We start from the raw sequence: 21,497 nt of genomic DNA, 5'->3' as shown, positions 1-21,497 counted from the left end.
TAAAGTAACTAAGATTGGGAATTTGTAAAACATTTAGTTACTTTTTGTACTTCATTATACTTATAATGGAAAGTTCTATCCTATCCTACCCGTTCGGCTAACGACCCTCCACTAGTCAAGAGTGCGGTGGGTAAGAGTGGATACCCATTCAATCGCCATTTTATAGACAATTTCCTTAAACACCTCTTATAGACCAGTTTCGTGAATGAGGCCTACTAACGGTAAGACTGACTTTTACTCATACATATATATAATGTTAGACTTTTAATGTTATATATAGTATAGGATGTATTTTACACTTTTAAAATACTAGGTGGTCAAATTTAACAATTATACTTTTAATTCAATTATATTGTAAACCAAAACTTTATGGATTTATTAAACCTCTTTTAATTATACACCTTAATTAATTAATAAAACCATAAGGGTGTGGTTTGAACTTTTCAAAACAATATTAGGGTTTTAGAATTTAACATTCCTAAATTAAACTTTTAATCAACTTTTAAATTCCAAAACTTGAGGGCAAGATTTGAAACATTTCAAAACATTAGGGTTTAGAATTTAAATGTACATCAAAATTAAACTTTTAATCAAAATTTAAATTCCAAAACTTGAGGGCAAGTTTTGAAACCTTTTTCAAAACATTAGGGTTTTAACTATTTAAATTTCAAAACAAAACTTTTGAATTCAAATTTAAACTATAAAACCTAAAGGGGAAAATTGAAACTTTTCATAACACAAGGATCAAATAACAAATAATATAAATTAAACAATTAATTTTATCATTATCTATATTTGGCCTAATTTCAATTTCTTGCAAAATAAGTTACCCAATTAATACAAATAATCAAACTTTATCATATAAGGAAGTTATTATCTAATCAATTGGTAATTATCTTTTGTTTAATCAAGGATATACTCATAAATATGTATAAAATCGGATTTTAATGACCTAAAACAGATAAGACATGTATCCATGAGAAAAACAGCAAGAAATCCCGAAAATAGCTCCATCTGACGCTCGAACTCGCCGAGTACCACACTGGACTCGCCGAGTTGAGGCCTACTCGCCGAGTACACTGTGGTACTCGCCGAGTTCATCAGGCAGTGAGCTCAAAATTCGATTTTGCAACTTGAACAAACATACAAGGCATCAATACAATAGAAACCAATCAAGGCTCTGATACCACTGATGGGTTTTAGCCATAAGAACATCCTATGTGCTCATACAAACCCTAATGCTTGGATCTAGGTTTCTCTATTGTACATGCAAGTTATCCAAGACTATAAACCCTAGATCTAGCATATGATAATCAATATAACATATAAATTAGGGTTTAGATCATACCTTGATTGTTATGTAGCAATAACAATCTCAAATCCTCCTTGTAATGACTTTAGAAAGCTTAGAGTCACAAATGGCACTCCTCTAATGGTTCACAAACACCAAGAGCAAGAGGATGAAGAAGAGAAGAGAATGAGGCTGCCCAAAACGTGTGGAAACCCTAATCAACAAGTTCACCACGTTTTTGAGCCATAAGGGTTCTTTAAATAGTGAGGTTATTAGGGTTATCTAACAAGGAAACCCTAATTTGGATGCTTAAGCCCTAAGCAACCCATGGGCTCCTTCCTTAAAGGCCTTGGGACGATTTCTAATGGTTTTCCCCATAGAATTCGTCTACCCCTTTAATATGGAGTCCATTAGCTCAATATTCAACTATCATACAATTGACAGTTCTAGTCCCTTAAGTTTAATTAATGTCTTTTAGCCACAAAATTAATTCTCAATTAATTATTGACTAATATTAATTAAACAATATGATTTCTCCTTTAATATATTATTCTCATAATATATTAATAAATCATATTTAATTCTTTCTCTCCATAATTCATCCTATCACGTTGCTTTGGTGAAGGCAACCCAAAAGGACCATGCGCCATCGGGTCAAGTACATACCAAAATAGTTATGGACTTAGACACTAATCCAACACACCTGCGGAATTTTTATGTATTGTGATCCTGGGATTTGTTTTTATGGAGTTGTTATGTGATACATTGAGATTTGATAATATTATAAATGAAATTATGTTTTTAAAGTGAAAATTTGTTTGGCAAATTTACGTTGTAACATGTACGAGGTTGTTTCGACTTGAATCATAATGTACGTACGTATGAACTCAATAACATTGTAGTTTGAATTTTGCAAATTTGATGTTATAAAGTTACATAGAAGGAATGGTTTTGCACATGAATCACTCCTTTCAACCCTAATTTTGCTAGTTGTGACACGAGGGCTACCCAATTTAATCTCATCCATCTTCGCCCATTGCAACAACCACATCACACCACCACCTCCCTACCGAACAACTACGACCCTTCGCAGCTTCCTTTCCACTTAACCAACTCCGACCACCACTAAGTTACATTATACCACCACCATTAGTTACCGTTATCACAACCTGCGTGCTTTCAAAACCACCATATAACTTCACCAACTATCACCACCATTACACCCTTATACATCCGTTGACACAAAACTGCAAACACCAAGACCTCCTTCAACCATCACTCCGAGCTTTCAAAATAACCATATGACTTCACCAACTATCACCACCATTGCACCCTTATACATCCGTTGCCACAAAACTACAAACACCAAGACCTTCTTCAACCATCACTCTGTTACCAACGGTTTCTTTTGGTGATGGGATCGTCTACGTTGAGTTTGGATCTGGTAACAAACAAATGATTAAAATGTGATGTTGACTTTCTAAGGGTATCCACATCAACATATATTTGTTTCTTTTTCTAGGATATTTGGATTTAATTTGATTACATGGCACAAAATTGGTTATTATATGTTACAGTGACTAAGCAGGTAAAACCCCATCTTATGACCATATAAAACCAGATTAATAGTTAAGGGACTGATTAGACCAATTTTAAAAATGTTGTAAGGCTACAATGTCATTTCTCCTTTTCCAAAATATAAATCATAAAACATATAAAATTGATATCTTAAATGAAAGCATGTCAAAATCTACAAAACTATATAGTGACATGTATCCATGGGTAGAAACTCACCTCAATTAACTAAAGATGCTCAACTTTACTACTTATGGTGGGTGGATGGGTAGAAACTCACCTCAATTAACTAAAAGATGCTCAACTTTGCTACTTATGGTGGGTGGTTGTATGCTAGTCACATAAACAAGAAATTTAAAATTCATCATTTAACCATTAATTAATTTCTTAAAGATATCACTTTTGGATTCTTGTTGCGTCTATTAGGCATGATCCCCAAACCAATAGAATAGTAATGAAGTGGTTTGAGACCGAGCAAAAGTTACTAAATTTACAAGAAATTGGGGAGACTACTACATGGGTCCTGTAAAATTTTTCATGTCAGTTACATGATCGTGTAATGCCCAAGCTACACCATTTCAGGGTTTTTCCCCATTACGGTATTATACTTTGGTTCTTATGACCTCAACTATTCATTATATCGTCCATTTGACCATCAAATGCTATACGAAGATAACTTAGCTTGTTTTCCTCAATTAACATCAACAATAATCGAATGATGTATAATCCTGATTTGAAGATATGGCGACTCATAACATCAAACTCATGATTAAATTCAGTATAAGTCACAAACACCTTTAACTAGGACATGAACTTCCCTTAATGATCGATTGATTATTATGGATTGTGACTCAATTTGAATAATTAATATAGATTTATGGTGCAACATTAAGTTATAATAAGTTTAGAATCACATCAAACCACAAACAACTACAAGCATAAACTCCATTAAAACGCCATTAATTGCATGAATTCTAGTTAATAGTTTAAATAACTAATGATAGGAATATGTTTTTGGATTCACTTACTTCACTTGAACATCTAAAACAAATGTATAAGCTAATTAATTCATAAATATCATTTTTATAAGTTAAAGTTCCATAACTCATAAACGTATTTTTCATAGATAAAGGTACCGTCGGCAGAAACCATATAGCCATACTAATTATTTTATTTTCTAATATATTTAATTAGTTATATTTTTTACAAAACAGGGCGTCGTTTGGGCATTTCCATTCGGTTTTACATTTTTCGGTTTTTATAGAAAGAAAAACCATATATAACATAAAAAACGAAACCTTGGTTTCTCAAAACAACTCAATGTGGTAGGTGTGTTGATTTTGGTATTTATCTAACCCAATAAACATGTTAAAGTTTTGACTTGTTATTTTAATTTAATAATAAAAGTCTTTTTTGTTTCTACGATAAGGCTAAAATATACTTGAAACAATTATGTTCGACGTGGATCATAAAACTTGACATTTGATGTTATCGTCACATCACACCTCATATTATTTTGAGCTTTGTGTATATATAATATTATGTTAAAGTATAATATTATTTGAATTATACCGTTAATTAATTTGTGCTGATGTGCATTACCTTTTTTTCAAATAAAATCAAATATTTCAAAAATAAGATTAATTTTTTTGGCAAATTATAGAAGAACACAAAGCCTAACATACATTTTCTAGTCTACTACTAAAATTACAACTTTTATCCCAAACAAAACATGAACCATCCATCAACATATGTTTTATAAGCATCCTTCCATCAACACCAAGCTACAACCTACAAGTCATTAACCACTAATGCCACATCATCCACATCATTGGTGGAGCTAGTAGGGGACGGGTGGGTATTGAGCATCCCCTCCATACAACCAATCCATATCTATTAACTGGACTACAAGTCCAAAATTAGTTAAGGCTCACGATAACTAAAGTTCACCATGCAAAGCCTACTTTATTCTAAAATAGATATCTTTTAAACCTTTATTCAAAAAAAAATTGATCCACATTTGTCATATCGCTTAAATAAAATTTATTTTTATGATTTTACCAAAATTTTGGATAAGATTTATAGGTAAAAAAATTGTCTCTTTAAAAAAGAAGAATAATGTATGGGATTTCTTAATAGAAATGCATGCGCTGATTAAAAAAATAAAATAAATAAATGTTACATTGTGGTTATATTTTTATTAATAAGAAAATAATAGAAATTAGAATGGGAGAACACTGAGTTACAAAAACTATAATTTTCACGCCCAGTGGGACTCGAACCCACAATCGCCTGATTAGAAGTCAGACGCCTTATCCATTAGGCCATGGGCGCTTTGTTGATTAAAACTAGACTTGTAATAATATATTGGACCTATCGTTATATAAATTTATGCAACTTACTTACTTAAGATGGGTGAAAGCTGAAGTAGGAGGATATCACTATTGGCAGCTTGGCACAGATTACAGAAAGTATATGAAGTTTTATCGTAAAGTTAACAAGAAAAAGATTTATGTTATTTATCAATCTATTAAGACATAAAGGATAACAGAATGTATCTCGTAAAACCAAAAATGTGATGCACCCAAACCCAAACCTAATTTTTAATCTTTATGCTAGATAATTTTAACAACAAATGCATCTCCAACCTTTTGGCAAACCACAACTTGATCATGCGACTTAATCACTTTAGACGCTTTCCCAAAATCCATTGCAACCTTTAGAACCGACTTATTTGTCGCACTATTAGATTCACCATGCATCTGAAGTGGTTCAGTGATCAAGGTGGAGCTTAGGCACACCATGCCCGGGATTGACCTGAGCTAGAAGGGTTAGAGTGGTCAGGCCCCGAAACCTTTTCTCTCTTGGGGTTCTTGGGCACACCATCCCTACATGATTGTTGACGGTGTGGGGTGGTGATGTGGAGATCATGGTGGTGTGGGCAAACCATTCTTGATAGCTTAATAAATTTTTGTTGCTAAAAAAACAAATATTAAATGAAATTTAGGTCAATTAACCCAAAGGTATGGATAGCAATACCCAACCAAAAGTAGCTGGTTCGCCCCTTGCTATATCAACCTCATACACGTAACATTCTACTATTACTCCTATCTACAAATTTTAATAATAATAATAAAATTGGAGATGAATTCTAGGATTTCATTTCCATGTGCTAATAACGAGTAGATGTATTTCAAATTTTAAATCTGGATTAGTTTTAGAAGCTATTTTTCAATGGAGACAAATGGTATCTTCTGTATAAGATGTTTGGAGGTCCGGAATATTATCGCTTGAAAATTTCTCATACAAGTCTCCATGATAGTAGAATAGCAGTTCAAGAAAATGATTGGTAGTGTACTTTTATGTAATAATCATACATAACAATCCTTTACATTAATATTTTTAAGCAACCTTTTAAAATTAATGAGTGTGCTTACGGGCCTTTTATTACGTTCTACTTATAGTTGATTGTTAACAAAACCAATGTACTTTTGAATAAATAAAACCAAACACTATCATAGCATAAAAGAATGGGAAATCAAAAATGACTTCATTTCATTTGTTGGCATCTAATCATAAATTCATAATTACGGCAACTCTAACATTGACACCATAAATAGCATTAAAATGGTGATTTCTTAGGTCTATTTTCCTTTCAACTCTTGCTATATATATAAAAAAGAGAACATCGAATTAACATATAACAATAATAATAATAATAATAATAATAATAATAATAATAATAATAATAATAAAAGAAAATTCACACGCCCAGTGGGACTTAACTCTATAAATAGCATTAAAATGGTGATTTCTTAACTCTATTTTCCTTTCAACTCTTGCCATATATATAAAAAAATAACATCGAATTAACATATAACAATAATAATAAAAATAAAAACCAACTTGCACGCCCAGTGGGACTCGAACCCACAATCGCCTGATTAGAAGTCAGACGCCTTATCCATTAGGCCATGGGCGCTATTTTTGTTTGTAAGTTGGTAGACGCATATAGATACTTTTGGGTAACGAAGTATTGTTTTCCATTCATGCATTACATATGGGATATTTTTTCTCCGAACAAAAATAAATAAAGAAGGAGATTTTGTTTGTTCTTTAACTTCCACATAAGCTCTTAGTTATCTTTTTTACAATGTTTTAAAAATTGGTTTGATTCGGCCCGTTGGATCGGGAACCAGATAAGGAAACGATTCAACCAGTACTGGTTTTATATCTATTTCTGAATCGGAATGAACGGACTGGTTTTTACAAAAATCTGATTGAACCAATTAAATTAAATAAAAACACATGGAACTGAATCATTTTTATAACAAACTTTAGTTTTTTTTTCACGTCTATTTAGATTTTTGAATAAAAACACATTATAATTGTTATAATGTTTTTTAATACATTTGTATTTATCTTAAACTATATTTTGTTTCTGTATTATATTTTATTTTATTTTTGTTATAGATAGATTGAGGTAAAACTTACAGTTATGTGTTTTTAATATATTTTGATTGGTCTTCAACTTGTATTTATATTTATTTTTAATGTTAAAACTTATGGATGTCTATGTGTCTGTAGAAAAAAAATAAAAAATATAGAAACCAATTGAATCGACGGTCAAACCATTTAAACCAGTTGAACCAGAATGATTTCTGGTTCAATTAAAAAACCGGTATGCAATATTTACAGACAAAAGTACTTAGTTATTGGGGAAAAATCAATATACTTCTAATGTCGAATCAAGATCAACTAGGACAGAAATAAAGTATTGGGTCGAACTCTTCTAACCATAATGATTTCTGATTCAATTAAAAAACCGGTTTTTATTGAAGCGCCAATAAAATGTTATTCTGAAATGATTTAATCCTGTCCAAATAATTTATCTGGCATAAAAAGATGAGCGCGGAAGACATAGCAAAAGTAGGATATCATTATTGGCACAGATTCAATAGGAAGTTTTTATCTTAACGTTATAACTAGAAAACCGAAACCACCAAGGCACCAAACCTGAAATTCATATCCATAATACAAGTATCCAAAATTGATTTCTCTTATTTGCCTCCTAACATAACTTCTAACCAACTTCCGAAATCAATCTATAAAAAATTGAAGACAAATACAACAAATAAATGTTTCAACAATTTTATTTCACCCGAAGTCCCATATGATGATTTTTTTTATATATATTAAACCTAAAGGAAGGAGGAGGTTACATACATTATATCAAACATATAATAGCATAAAAATAAAAATAAAAACAAAACTAAAGCCCTTTTTATTCTATTCTTGATAAAGCTATTGAGATATAAAGGTAAATGAATAATCGTTGTATCTTTATCTCGTAAAACCAAACCAAAATTTGTCCCACGCCGGAACATTTATAAATATAACATACAAGTTTTCAAAAAACTGAAAAAAGAATACCACGTCAAGTGAAAGATGTACCAAAACCCAATTTCTAATCTTCAAGCTCTATGATTTTAACAACAGAAGCATCTCCAACCTTTTGGCAAACCACAACTCGATCATGTGACTTAATCACTCCAGACGTTTTCCCAAAATCCAATGCAACCTTTAGAACCGATTCATTTGTGGCACTATTGGATTCAGCCTGTATCAAAATCATTTACAACTTTAGTAATAATAATTCCATTTTATTATGTACAAATAAAAATAAACAAACTTACGGGATGTCGGGGATCAGCAAGCATGGGGAAAAGACCTCTGACAATAAGCGACTGCCTTGCCTCAAATGCCCCACTGAAACTCCACTTCAACTGATTACTTTTTAGCCGAGGAATCACAACTGATAAAACCGGCATTGTTGGTCGATACTTTGCGATCAATCTGTGCACATTTTTTAACATCATTCATTTCGTTTAAATAAGTAAAAAAAATTGGAATATGAATTTATGTAACTCAATTATGGAATATACCTTGCAGCTCTTCCGGAAGAAGTGAAACAAATAATAACAGATGCTTTCACTTTAATGGCTGCACGAACTGCAGATGAAGCAATTGCTTCCAAGTGAGACATTGGTTCTCCGACATATTTCACTGTTTTCTTGAAATATAAATCTTGGTTGAAAACCTTTTCTGCCTGCAATAATTTTATATATAAATAAGTCCAATGTGTTATCAAAATTATTAATGAATAATGTAATGAGATGTTTGGTATGTTACCTCTGCACAAATTTTACCAACAGTGGATATTGTCTCAACAGGGTATAACCCACGCAGAGTCTCCGCACCAAGGAGAATTGAGTCACTTCCTGAAAAGATTCTCGTCATTTATTATTTATTTATAAGGATTAAGATTTTTTTTTATTTAAAAGAAAAAAGGAAAAGAAACTAACCATCTAGAACAGCATTAGCAACATCGGTTGCTTCAGCACGAGTAGGTCTTAAATTGTCGGTCATGCTATCCACAACACGAGTAACCACAGCAGGTTTTCCAGCCATGTTGCACTTGTAAAGAGCAGTCTTCTGAAATAAAAACACCTGCAAACGCAAAATGTACATTTCCTCAAGTTAAGCCCTTGCATATTTTACAATTACAAAAAAGGTCCCTGTGCTTTCTTAATTTATTATATTTTTTACAACATTAAAATGGTTAGCTTGAAAAACTCACCTTCTCTGGTGGAAGATCAATGCCAAGATTTCCACGAGAAAGGATAATACCATCTGCCTCTTGTAGGATCTCATCAAAGTGAGTTAGACCCTGTAAACAAAATGAATGCGGAAAAGGTGAAACGTCGTCTCTGTCAAATAAGCTATGATACTCTGGTAATATTGATGGATCTAAACTCAAAATATATTAAAAAAAAAAATTTAAATCATATGAATGAAAGACAACTAATCACCTCTATATTTTCAATTTTTGCAAATATTTGAGTTTGACTGAGATCACCAAGCTTGGAAAGATATTCGCGTGCCTGCAGTTAGTTGTAAACCAAAGGGTTAAAACTCTTGGCATAACTAGATAACATAAAGTAGTAGAACATAATAACAAAAACAAGGGCATATTTGTAAAAGAACACTTACTTCACGAACATCTTGTGCATGGCGTGTGTATGACAATGAGAGAAAGTCAATCTTGTTTGGAACCCCCCAAGCGCTAATGTTCTGAAATAGGAGACAAAAATCATCATAAAAACAATTCAGTCAATAAAAACATGTTGCTTTTTAATGGATAACTATAATTTAAAAATCATCATAAAAATCAAAGCTAACCTCTTTATCTTTTTCAGTGAGAGTAGGCAGATCAATATGAATTTGAGAAGCATGGAGAGTGAACAATGCCCCTGCTAGAGTTGCAGTGTTTTTGATCTTGCAATTAACATCATCCCCTTCCACTTTATCAACCTGATCACATCCAGTCATGAATAAATTATACTTGGTTTTCTATACAGAATTTATGCTTTTCTCTAATAAAGAGACATGCAACATCTTTCTAAAATACATGAGAAAAAAAATGTCTTACTTCTAGCCAAACAGAGGTTGTTTCACTTCCAGTGAACAAGTATTGGCCAATAAAAATGGTATCTCCCTTTTTCACAGCCTGAAAAGAGCACATAAACAGTGTTAAAGGCAATATGTGTAAAATGTAAATGATGACATGGCAAGGGTGTTCTCACCTTAGCTAGTCCATTGAAGTTGATTGGTAGTACTTGAGAAGAAGCTTCTTGACCTTTATCAGGGGTCAAGATAACATTATCATCCTGCTGAAGGGAAATGGACTTCTCACTCTTATTAACCACCTGCATCTCAGCCCCAACTGTATCGAGCATTACCTGGAAGTATAAGAAATCATTTAAGTTCTTAAACAAACTTTGATTATGTTGTAGTTATTCATATAAAGATGATTAAGATTAACTGAAGTAGGTTAAAGGGATAGAAATGGGAACGTACTGCACAAAGCTTCTTAGTGCTCTTGATAGCAGTCTTTAGATTATCCAAAGTTTCTTGGTGATAAGCACAGTCTCCCCATGAAAAATCAAATCTAGCAACTGCCACATGAACATCAAACAAACCAGGAAAGATGTTATGACATTTAACAACACACCAAATGATCAGTATATAGATTTAACTCGTTCTTAAGTAAAAGTAGCTGTAATTAGTTTTGGAGCCAAAGCATATTAATTTACTCTCCAGCTTCAAATTGAAACGAATTGCAGGTTTATTAGAAAGCAAAAACAATAGTTACATAGAAAGCATACTGGAAATTGAAAAAATCTTGTGGCGTAAATTTGAACGAAAGTCATAATCATATATATTCTGGCGTTTGAAAAATACAAGGTTTGACATCGCTATACGAGCACAACGAATTTTCAAGTCGGCAACATTGACAATAATCGTATTATACAAGCGATTGAAAAAACGTTTTGACATCACATGCATTAAATGGCTCGTACTTGACATCATTATACGAGCATAACTGCATAACAAATCGTCGATGATCGAATTCAAATCAATACCACACACGTATACACTGAAAAAATTATAATAACGACTTACCAGACATGCCAGCTTTGAGGCAACTAGAGATAACATCCACAGATCGTGAGCGAGGACCTAAAGTTCCAACGATTTTGGTCATCGCGGGGAAGAAAGACTGCAAATACGTAAAACAAAAACGCGAATTCTTTCAGAAAATCTTAGATCAGAAATAGGCAAAAGAACATATACTATATATCACGTATGATTACTTGTGTAAATACGAAAATTAAAGAAAAAACCAAAAAACGGATCCATGAATTGAAATTTACTGGACTTACAGCTTTAGAAGGCTCGAGGATGGATGCCATTCTGATAGGTTCTTCGAGAAGCAAGTGATTGGAATGCATTTTGACTGATAAACGTCAAGAAATCTCAGAAGTCGTCGAAAGAGAGTTTACAGAGCGAAGAGCGATGGGAGTATGGAGAGAAGAATGTAGCGTGAATCAGGTGAGGAGTTTGGTAGAAAGAAGAGGAATATGCCGAGTACCGAGTTTTATTTTCGAGCACATGAAACTAGGAGAACCCGGTTTTCTACCAAGCCCGCCACCCGGTTTCGTCTTCCCCAAGCTACTTTTGTTTTAAATTTTAATTCCAAATTCGAATATATAATATAGACTTTTTCTAAATACTAGACTAAATTACATTAATGGTCCCTGTGGTTTGACAGACCGGACAAGTTCAATCTAAGTTTGTTTTTTCTTAACTGAAACGGAAACCAACGGTGCATTTTATAAAAAACGCAAATTTTTGGTACCGTATGGTTTTTTTTTCAGTAATTGTAAATAACCAAACCGTAACTAAATAATTATACAGTATAATATTTATTGCAGGATATTGAATATAAAGTTGGTAGTAGGTATATGACGGGGTGTTTAAATAAATTAGATTATAGTTTATTAGCTTATTTGCGGTAAAAATAAGCAATAAACAATAACCACCCTCTTTTTCACTATCCAAACACCTCCTAAAATTAGATTTAGAACTATCAAAACTATATTTTTTTATAAAAAAATAGCATTTCCTTGATCTTCTCTTTTGCGAGTTTTCTAAGGTCCTGTTTGATATACGTCTGACCGAGTTTGGCCGGACATTTTTTGCTGACTTGGTCAGACAAAGTTGTTTGTTAAGCAGATTTATTGATGTCTGACTTCGTAAGACATATCCGAATGAAAAAGATATGAGATATCTCCTTACTGAGAAAGATTTCAAACGTGCCCTTGCCCTCGTTCAAGTTTCAACACCTCCATCTCGTTTTTTTTTTCTCTTTCAACTATTGACGATCTGAGACTAGGGGTGTCGAACGGGTAAAATTTTCGGGTTTCGGGTAGAACGGGTATTTCCTTAAGAAAATAATACCCGATACCCGACCTATATTGTAATTCGGGTTTTCGGGTTTTCGGGTTTGAGGTCGGGTCAGGTAATTATCAGGTATATCCGAAAATTTCTTAAATTACACTTATTGATAATTTTTTATTTTTTTTATTTTTATATGTTGGTTGGTTTAATAAAGAATCGGGTAGGAAAATACTCCATACAATTAACAAGTACATATATAATAACAATACAAATCATTATAATATGTTATGTACTTTTTTAATTCAATTCCATGCGATAGTGAGAAATTGAGAATTGTGATGACGGTTTAGGACTTCAGCTTCAGGGTAGTATTCCCTTTGCAAGTTTGCATCGACTGTCGAGTCGTCGTTCATAAGAAGGAAATGAAGGGTTTTGTTTTATTTGAAGTGTGCATACGTGGATGCATTGTATATTCAGTATTATTTAAAAAATGAATTTGGGTATTCGGGTATACCCGAAAATAAATATTCATACCTAAAACCCGACCTATATTATTATCGGGTTAACCTATTACCCGAATGTTCATACCCGTTACCCGTTCTACCCGACCCATTCTACCCGAATTCGGAATGGGTCGGGTGGGTAGAACGGGTTTCGGGTTTTTTCGACAGCCCTATCTGAGACTACCCCATTACTGATCGACGTTGCCCCTCGACCGATCGAAGTTCTCTTTTACTCAGGTATGATTTCTATCTTCTTAGTTTCGTTTTTCCTGTATATATCCGATTTTTTTTGTCGTGTTCCGATTTCTTGCTGTTTATCTTCCTATTTCTTGTTCATTGTTATTTCTCTTCCGATTTGTTGTTAATTCTAATTTCTTGCCTTTGCCTGCCCTTCCCCTGTGTTCTAATTTGCTATTCAATTTGATTTTTCTTGTTGAAAAGTTATAAGTTTGATGCAAAATGTTCAATTTGATGTTGTATTTGCGTTTTTTTCTCTATTCACATTGAGATTCTTAAATTTGATGCATATTCTTTTTACATAAAAATCTAGTGCATAATTTTTGTTTGAAAGAGATATATGGTGCAGAATTTGCATTATGTGATTTGTTATCTTGCTTATTAACTTCTTTGATTTGCTAGTCATGCTTTGATTTGTTGGATTCAAACTTCGAACATCATAGCTTTTGTAAAGATGTTTTTGCTCTTGAATTCATAGATACATATTTGTTAAATGTTGATTTTGTTGTTAAATGTTGGTTTTTGCTGATTTTTGTTGTTGAATGTTGATTTTGAAGTTCAACTTTTATGGAATGATTTCTAATTGATGTTAAGATCTTTTATGTCCATAAACAAACGATTTCTAATTAATGTTAAGATATACATGTTTTTTCTATTGAATGTTGATTTTGCTCATAAACAAACCAGAGGCGGAACCATGATGAAAGTAAAGGGGTAACCCAATATTTTTTAGGATAACCCAAATTTTTTTCTAAGGTACTTGAGTTTCCCCGGTTCAATTTCGGTTTTAAACCCAAACCTTAATCGAATTTTTAGCTAACCTCAAGTATTTTTATATAAACATGAAGTTGAAGTATATTTTGATACTTGAATGGATGTGGGACTCAAAGTACATATCAAATGAAGCATGAGCATAACAGGTTTATATAATAGAAAAAAATGATTAAGTTTATATGTGTTTGGCGATGTGAAATAGAATAGTTAGAAAAATAAAACAAAAGTAAATAGCAGGGAAAATAAAACTAAAGTAAACAAATGATATGTAAGAAGCTGGAATCAATCCTGAGACCTTTGCTTCAATAAATCAGCACCTTAACCAATAGACCAACTGTTTTTTTTTTGTGTTTATAAGTGAAGGGATGCATATATATACACTCTACCGAAAAAAAAATTAGGGATGCGCAAACAAAAATTACAGTTTAGGGATGCGTATATATACACTCTACCTTGGATCCGCCTCTGAAACAAATGATTGCTTTCTATTGATGTTAAGATCTTCTATGTCTTTTTTATTTCAGTTTATTTTTAGTGGTTGATATGGAGATAAGGGTGGAATGGTGGAGGTAAGAAGTTTTATGGATGGATGGGTTATAGTAGAGGTTCAAGATGGGTGATAATAGAGGTTAAAGTAGGGTGAAGAAGATGATGATGCAGTGATAGCGATGTGAAGAGGATGATGGTAAAATGGTTATTTTTCATAAGTCAGCACATTCGGTCAGATGTACAATCAAACAACATGGTTTCTTACTCAATCAGGATTTCTTACCCATACAGACCTTTCTCAGTCAACACTTTCTCAGCCAGCAACTATCAAACGGGAACTCTATCATCTTCCTTTTTTATTGATTATCTTCATCGGGTCTTAAATGCATATTTAACAGTGATGAATGCTCAAAAAAATATTTAACATTGTTACTGTTCTTCCTCCGCTATTTTCCATTTAGTTTCATAAAATCACGAGAAATTATATACCCTCTTATATTTTATTCCTACTTATCTTTCTATCATATCAAATGTTGACATTTGTCATATTTAATGAAATTGATTTAGTTTTAATCCACTTGTCACGGTTTAATATGGGTATTAGGATTGTAGGAATAAAATATAAGAAGATTTTTAATTTATCAAAAATCATATTCAGACCAAATTAATAAGCGTAACTATCATATGAAGTCGACGTAGATTACTATTTTGATATCCATTTTTGTTTTAGTATCCATTCAACCTGTTATATTTTATTGTTTATTATACTGCTACCATTAATAGTCTTAGAACTTTTAAAACCACAAAAATACCAAATCCTTGTACTAGAAGTCCGTACAACAAAACCAAACGAAATCCATGTGGTAGAAAACTGCAACCGTAACCGCAATAAACCGAACCACATAAAATAAATGCATAAGCGAACCGCTACATTAACCGCATTATTCGGTTTCTTAAATTTAATAACCATATTTGCGGTTAGGGCTTCGGTTTTGGTCAATAATTATACCAAAAACGCATTGCGTTCATCCCTACCGTTTAATCCATGGGATGTTAGATATAACGGATGATATGTTAATCTTTCTTAAATCTCCATTTTTATCGTTTTTTTTTCTTACTTTTATCTTTCTGTCCCTTAATCTTATTATTATATCATTTAAATAAGAACTACAACAAAAATTTGTAAACTGAACAAAGAAGAAATTAAGAAGGAACTTTTATTTTCACTATTGTCCAAAATGAATATGAGGCAAAATACGTTATAACTACTATCTTCTACTTAACTAATGTCATGTTTGATATGCGTCTGACAAAGTCAGGTCAAACAATTTTTTGTTGGCTCAGTCAGCTGAAGTTGTTTGGTAAAACTTATGATTTGGAAATGGAATCCAGGTCAATTAATAAAAACGATCACCGACCGATTCATCATCGGTCTACACACCCTTTTCATGAGATCCATGAATGCTGATGGGGCATTGGTGAGTCCGAATGGCACCACCACAAACTTATAGTGCCCGTACCAAGTCCTGAAGGTTCTTCGGTATATCCTCATCCCTAATCTTCATCTGATGGTACTCGACCGAAGATCAATCTTGGAAAACCAAGATGCACCCTGCAGGTGATCGAACAAATCGTCTATCCTCGGGAACGGATAACGGTTTTTCACCATTAGCTAGTTTAGCTCTCGATAATCAATACACATCATGTGTGACCCATCCTTCATTTTTACAAACAGAATTGGTGCTCCCCATGGGGAGCTACTCGGACGAATAAACCCTCGGTCCAGTAGCTCCTGAAGCTGTGTAGATATCTTCTGCATCTCGGGCTTGGTGCATTGGCTATTGGAGCGGCATTCGACACCAAATCAATGCGAAACTACACCTGCCTCTCCAGAAGCACTCTAGGCAACTCCTCGGGAAAGGCATCCGGAACTCCTGTACAACCGGTACACTGCCCACATCCGTCGTGGTCTCAGCCCTCGCATCTGAGATATAAGCCAAAAATCCTAAACAACCATGATGAAGCAATATCCTATCCCTCACAGCTGAACAGAGGGTTGGCCCCTACGAGGCCCTCTCTCCATGAATAACCAGTTATTCCCTAATTCGAACCCTCACCAACTGGTGCTCGCAATCTATCATGACCCCATTGGCTCCCAACCAATCCATCCTGACGATCACCTTCAGCCCTCACAACGGTATCGGGACTAGATCAACATGAAACCTCTCCCCTAAGCACATTCATGACACAGTCCCGATACACCCTCGCAACACTCGCGGTGCGATCATGTGCAATCTCAACCTCAAGCGGGGAATCCAAGGTCCCCGGAGCATCCCAGAACTTCTTGCTAAGCGCAAGAGATACAAACGATCGGGTAGCACTCGAGTCGAATAGAACGTGAGTCGACATACCATTAACCAAAAAGGTCCCTATACATGAGCACAAATATACACATAAGCAATGCAAATAAATATAGAGCGGGAAGATAAAAATACGTACCAGCCACAGCGTCTGGCGTTGCCCGAGCCTCCTCGGTGATCAACCGAAATGCACAGCTTTTCACCGCTGGAGCATCCGCCTTAGCGGGGCGGCCATCAGTGATCCTCAATGTCGTGGGAGCAGGCACCGCCGCTGCTCCTCCCCCTCCCTGCAACATTAGACAATCATCCCGTTTTGTGGTCGGTCTGGTTATAGTGAATACAAATCAAGCCCTTCTTGGGGTCTGGTTACAGTGAATACAAATTAAGCCCTTCTTGGGGTAATCCATGATCACGTGGCCCGACTTGCCACATGCGTAGCATCTTGAGCCTTCCGTCTAACAAGCCCCACTATGCGGTTTACCACACTTGGCACACCGGCCACGACCCTGCTGGTCCCTACTGGAAGAATCCAAGGTCTTAGGCTTTTTAGCACGACCTACTGCTGTTTGTGCCTGCTCATGCTTCTGTTTGGTGTGGAAGTCCAACTCCATCTCCCGCTCACGGGCCTTATCCACCATCTCATTCAGGGTTTTGCACCCTATAAAGCTCACAAACTCTCAGATATCATCCCTCAGCATGGAATGATACCAAGCGAACGTAGGGCGTTCCCCAAACGCGGTGCGTGGGAGCGGGGTTCCGATCCTAGCCCTCATCCGCTAAGTCAACATCGACATGGCCACTCCGGAGCCAAGCACTGAATGCAGGGCGTTCCCCATAGGAGCGCAGGGCGTTCCCACTTTGGTGTGTGTGCCTCGAACTTTAGATATTCATAACTTCCGCATACGATCTCTGTTTTCGACGTTCTTTATATCCACGCGTAGGTGAGATTATGCTCTACAACTTTCGTTTAGACTTCGTCATTTAATTTTGACTTTTATTTTTATTATATTATTTTAGTAGGCCGAGACAGGAAAACTCTGTTAGAAGTTCATATCTTCTTCATCGGACATCCGTTTTCATCTGTTTTTTTACCGTTGGACTACTATCGACGAGATCTTCGATTCTCGTTTAGATTGTTTCAGCTAGAAATCCCTCGATCTCAAATCCGAACTTTGGGCTGCATACCACTAAGTCGAAACTTAGAAAAATCATAACTTTCTCATACGAAGTCAGATTTAGATGTTCTCTTTATGCACACTCTCGATTTAACGTATTCTACGACTTTCGTTTAGATCACTAAGTCTAAATATTGCTCTATCTTAAATTCGTATTTTACGTCATTCAGCGTCGTGTCGGTTCTGTCGCGAAACCTCGACAGGTCATAACTTTTTCGTTATAACTCGGATTTCGGCGTTCTTTATATGTACGGAATCCTTGTAACATATACTAGAATTTAGTTAAGATTATTCATTCTAAATAATCTTCTATCAAAAATTCCTTTTGACGCTCATCGTCTCTAAATTGACTAGCCCTGATCTACGGGCCTTACAGAACCCAACTAACAACGATGATTTGAGTGTACGATCACCACCGTCCACCGTACTTTCATCGCCGCTGCACCATCAAGCCGTCGTCGTCTTCGTCCATGTCGCCATCTTCCTACGATGCCGTCAATTTCATTTTTTCTTCGTTTTAGGTGTAGTAACAATGAAGGTTTGTATCGCAGGGTGAATGTAAACGTAATTTCTGACTGTTGAGTGAGAAACTTATAGGAAAAAGTTAACCAATTACTAATTTGCAAAGAAAAGAGGTCGATATCCCCTAAAATCATATCCACGGTCTAAAGGTACATTATAATCGGATTTCCACCGTTATTAGGGTTATTGTTTCGATTATATTATACATGATTTTTGCATTATGTAATTAAAGTTGTAATCGATGAAATTGATTCAACAAATTGTGGATTATTGATCTGAATACTATTTATTGCAGGAACTGTTCGATTTCATATCATTAAATCTAGCATTGTCCATATCAATAAAACCAAAAAGAGATCCCATTGCTCCAAAAGGAAAAATAGGGTTCATTTAAGATGAATTAAATGGAGAATTGTTGATCAAAAAAATGTTATGTCTGCTGCCATTCTCTACTATCATTCCCGACAATGTAAGATTCTACGTCTTCATTTCTTCAATTGATTGATTTTCTGAACTTTTATATGAGAATCATGAACAATCAGACATCCATCTGCATCATAGTATATAACTAGTGCATAATTTCAATATGACCTTATAAATTTTCTTCTTAAATGTCGATTTAGGTTTTGATCAATGCATATATTCAACTTGGTATGACAATTTTCCTTTAGTTATAACTTACATTCTGAGCATGAATAGAGCTTAAAAATACTCATTAATGTAACCATTTGTCAGCATCAAGAATCTGCTATTTAATATTGTCTTTCTGTCCTTTTTTCCATTAAATACCACCCCAACGCCAACAACAAAAGCATAAGATCTTGTTTCTTTGGAACTGAACTGGTATTGTATGCAATGGAAGTGGTTTGGTCTCTAGGATTCATCTCTTTAGTTAAAAACTCCAATAGTGTCATTGTGTGTATCTGGGCAATTGCAACTTGCAACTTTCAGGGCCACAAAATTATGGCGTTGATTTGTTTCATTCGTATCTCTACAAAAAATTATAGTTTCATTGTTCTCCCTGTATATCTATTTCATTCACATATATACTATAACAACTATTGAAATCATTATGTATGTGCATCATTTCATCCGCATCTCAACTATATTCTCTGCTCTTACCATAAACAGTGGTTGAAAGAGTTTTTTTTGCCAGTTTAACTCCTCAAAGCATAGATAATCCAAACCCAAGAATATTACTCAATGTCAAACTTGTCTTCATTTTAAATGACTTTGATGGGGAATTGGTAAGATTGATAGCAATGTACTTTCGTGGGAAAACAACATTTTTTTATACTTTTAACCATTTTTTTTCTTTTTATATTTTGTTTAGTTTCCACGAACCTAAGTTTTGTGAAAGGTGTTTTCGGCTCCAATGATCTTCCCTTGAATGTAAAACGTGAAATCATCCAAGAAAGTCGTGTTGTAAGTGCATTTAACATTATTTTTTCTATAGATTTATTTGGAAATAACTCAATTATTGAGTTTAATTTTTCCAAAAAAATGTAAGGGTAATGAGGAAACGATTGGCCTGAAAGGCGTTTGGCTTGATTCTTGGCATATCCATGATTAGAACCGAGAGGTAATATTTTTTTATAAAGTTCATATTTTTGTTTACTTTGTAAATTGTAATATTTTTTATTTTTTTTTTTATTTAATGATTACGAAAAAATCCAGGAGAATTTCAGGAAGCATTTGAAATTAGTCTATAAATATGGAAAAATGTATTTTTTTTATTGTTCTTTTATAAAAATAATAACCACCAAGCACAATAACAATTATCAGGTTTTTTGTCACACTTTCAAAGGGTTAGATGCCTCTTACATGTAATCTATGTATACAAAGCTATAAAAAGTTGTGATTAACCTATATTTGTGGAATTTGGTCATAAAAATACATGACATATTTTAGATTGGATATTCTAATGGGGCTATCTTTATCATTTTAATTAACATTTGTATCTTGATGGCAACTTGATACATATATAGAGACTCATATACACATCAAAGATGATGGGCCTAAAATAAGGTTAGCAACTATGCAATTTATTTTAGAGTAACTTTTTAAATAGCAGAATATAAAAAATAAAGTATTTTTTGTTCACATTTTCTCTTGTTTCATAGATTGCTTCTATAAATTTTTAAGATAATGACTAATATTAATATTACTATGGAATTAGCAGACATTGATATTGAGTATGTTAATTTTTTTCCCCTTAATGTTACTTATGTAAATATGTAGAAAATAAAAGGACCATTTAGCCACTTTCTATACTTTGTTTATGGTAAAGGGGTTGATTGTCAAATACAAATTTCACGTTAGCTACAAAGGGGAAGCTTTAAAAGTTTTTTTTTTTTTTTTTTTTTTTTTTTTTTTTTTTTTTTTTGTCTCAGGTAACAAAAATGGTTTCATTCATTTTGGAGTAAAAGTGATATCATACATACTTATAAAGTTAGCATTTTTTCTTGAATCTCATGCATTTGAAACCCCCATTCTTTTTTTCTTTCTCCACATTCATTTGAAACTCTCATGACTTTTCAATTTCTTTATAATAATAATTATAATTTGGTAATTAGGTTAAATAAATATCAAATCTAAAGTGTATTCATATATAAACTAAATTTCAATATTAAAATAATATCTTTAATTCTACTTATAAAATTATGTTTTTTTTTAACTTTTAACATATCATACTTAATTTATTAGTTTTAATATATTGTTGAATGTAAACAATTATCATTTTAAAGGTATAATTTTTGAGCAATTT

General features: G+C 33.6%; 1 protein-coding gene and 2 non-coding genes across 3 annotated transcripts; all 3 read right to left on the bottom strand.

Annotated features, from left to right (window-relative positions):
- Positions 1-5,127: 5,127 nt before the first annotated feature.
- TRNAR-UCU (transfer RNA arginine (anticodon UCU)) lies at positions 5,128-5,200 on the bottom strand. The gene has a single exon. It is a non-coding gene; the product is annotated as a tRNA-Arg (tRNA).
- Positions 5,201-6,775: 1,575 nt separating this feature from the next.
- Positions 6,776-6,848, bottom strand: TRNAR-UCU (transfer RNA arginine (anticodon UCU)). The gene has a single exon. It is a non-coding gene; the product is annotated as a tRNA-Arg (tRNA).
- Positions 6,849-8,127: 1,279 nt separating this feature from the next.
- On the bottom strand, positions 8,128-11,913 carry LOC145089794 (pyruvate kinase 2, cytosolic-like). Its single transcript, XM_079028190.1, has 14 exons — positions 11,653-11,913; positions 11,393-11,489; positions 10,787-10,884; positions 10,513-10,668; positions 10,359-10,436; positions 10,109-10,240; positions 9,920-10,000; positions 9,739-9,810; positions 9,507-9,596; positions 9,232-9,376; positions 9,059-9,147; positions 8,812-8,975; positions 8,563-8,722; positions 8,128-8,486 (listed from the first exon to the last, which is right to left on the bottom strand). The coding sequence occupies exons 1-14, from the start codon at positions 11,719-11,721 to the stop codon at positions 8,334-8,336; spliced, it is 1,584 nt and encodes a 527-aa protein (XP_078884316.1). The 5' UTR covers positions 11,722-11,913; the 3' UTR covers positions 8,128-8,333.
- Between the last annotated feature and the right edge of the window lie 9,584 nt (positions 11,914-21,497).

This window comes from Lactuca serriola, chromosome 1 (genome assembly GCF_051521515.1).
Source record: "Lactuca serriola cultivar US96UC23 chromosome 1, Lser_US96UC23_V15, whole genome shotgun sequence".
Lineage (NCBI taxonomy): Eukaryota > Viridiplantae > Streptophyta > Magnoliopsida > Asterales > Asteraceae > Lactuca > Lactuca serriola.
This window is presented reverse-complemented; position numbering and strand designations above follow the sequence as displayed.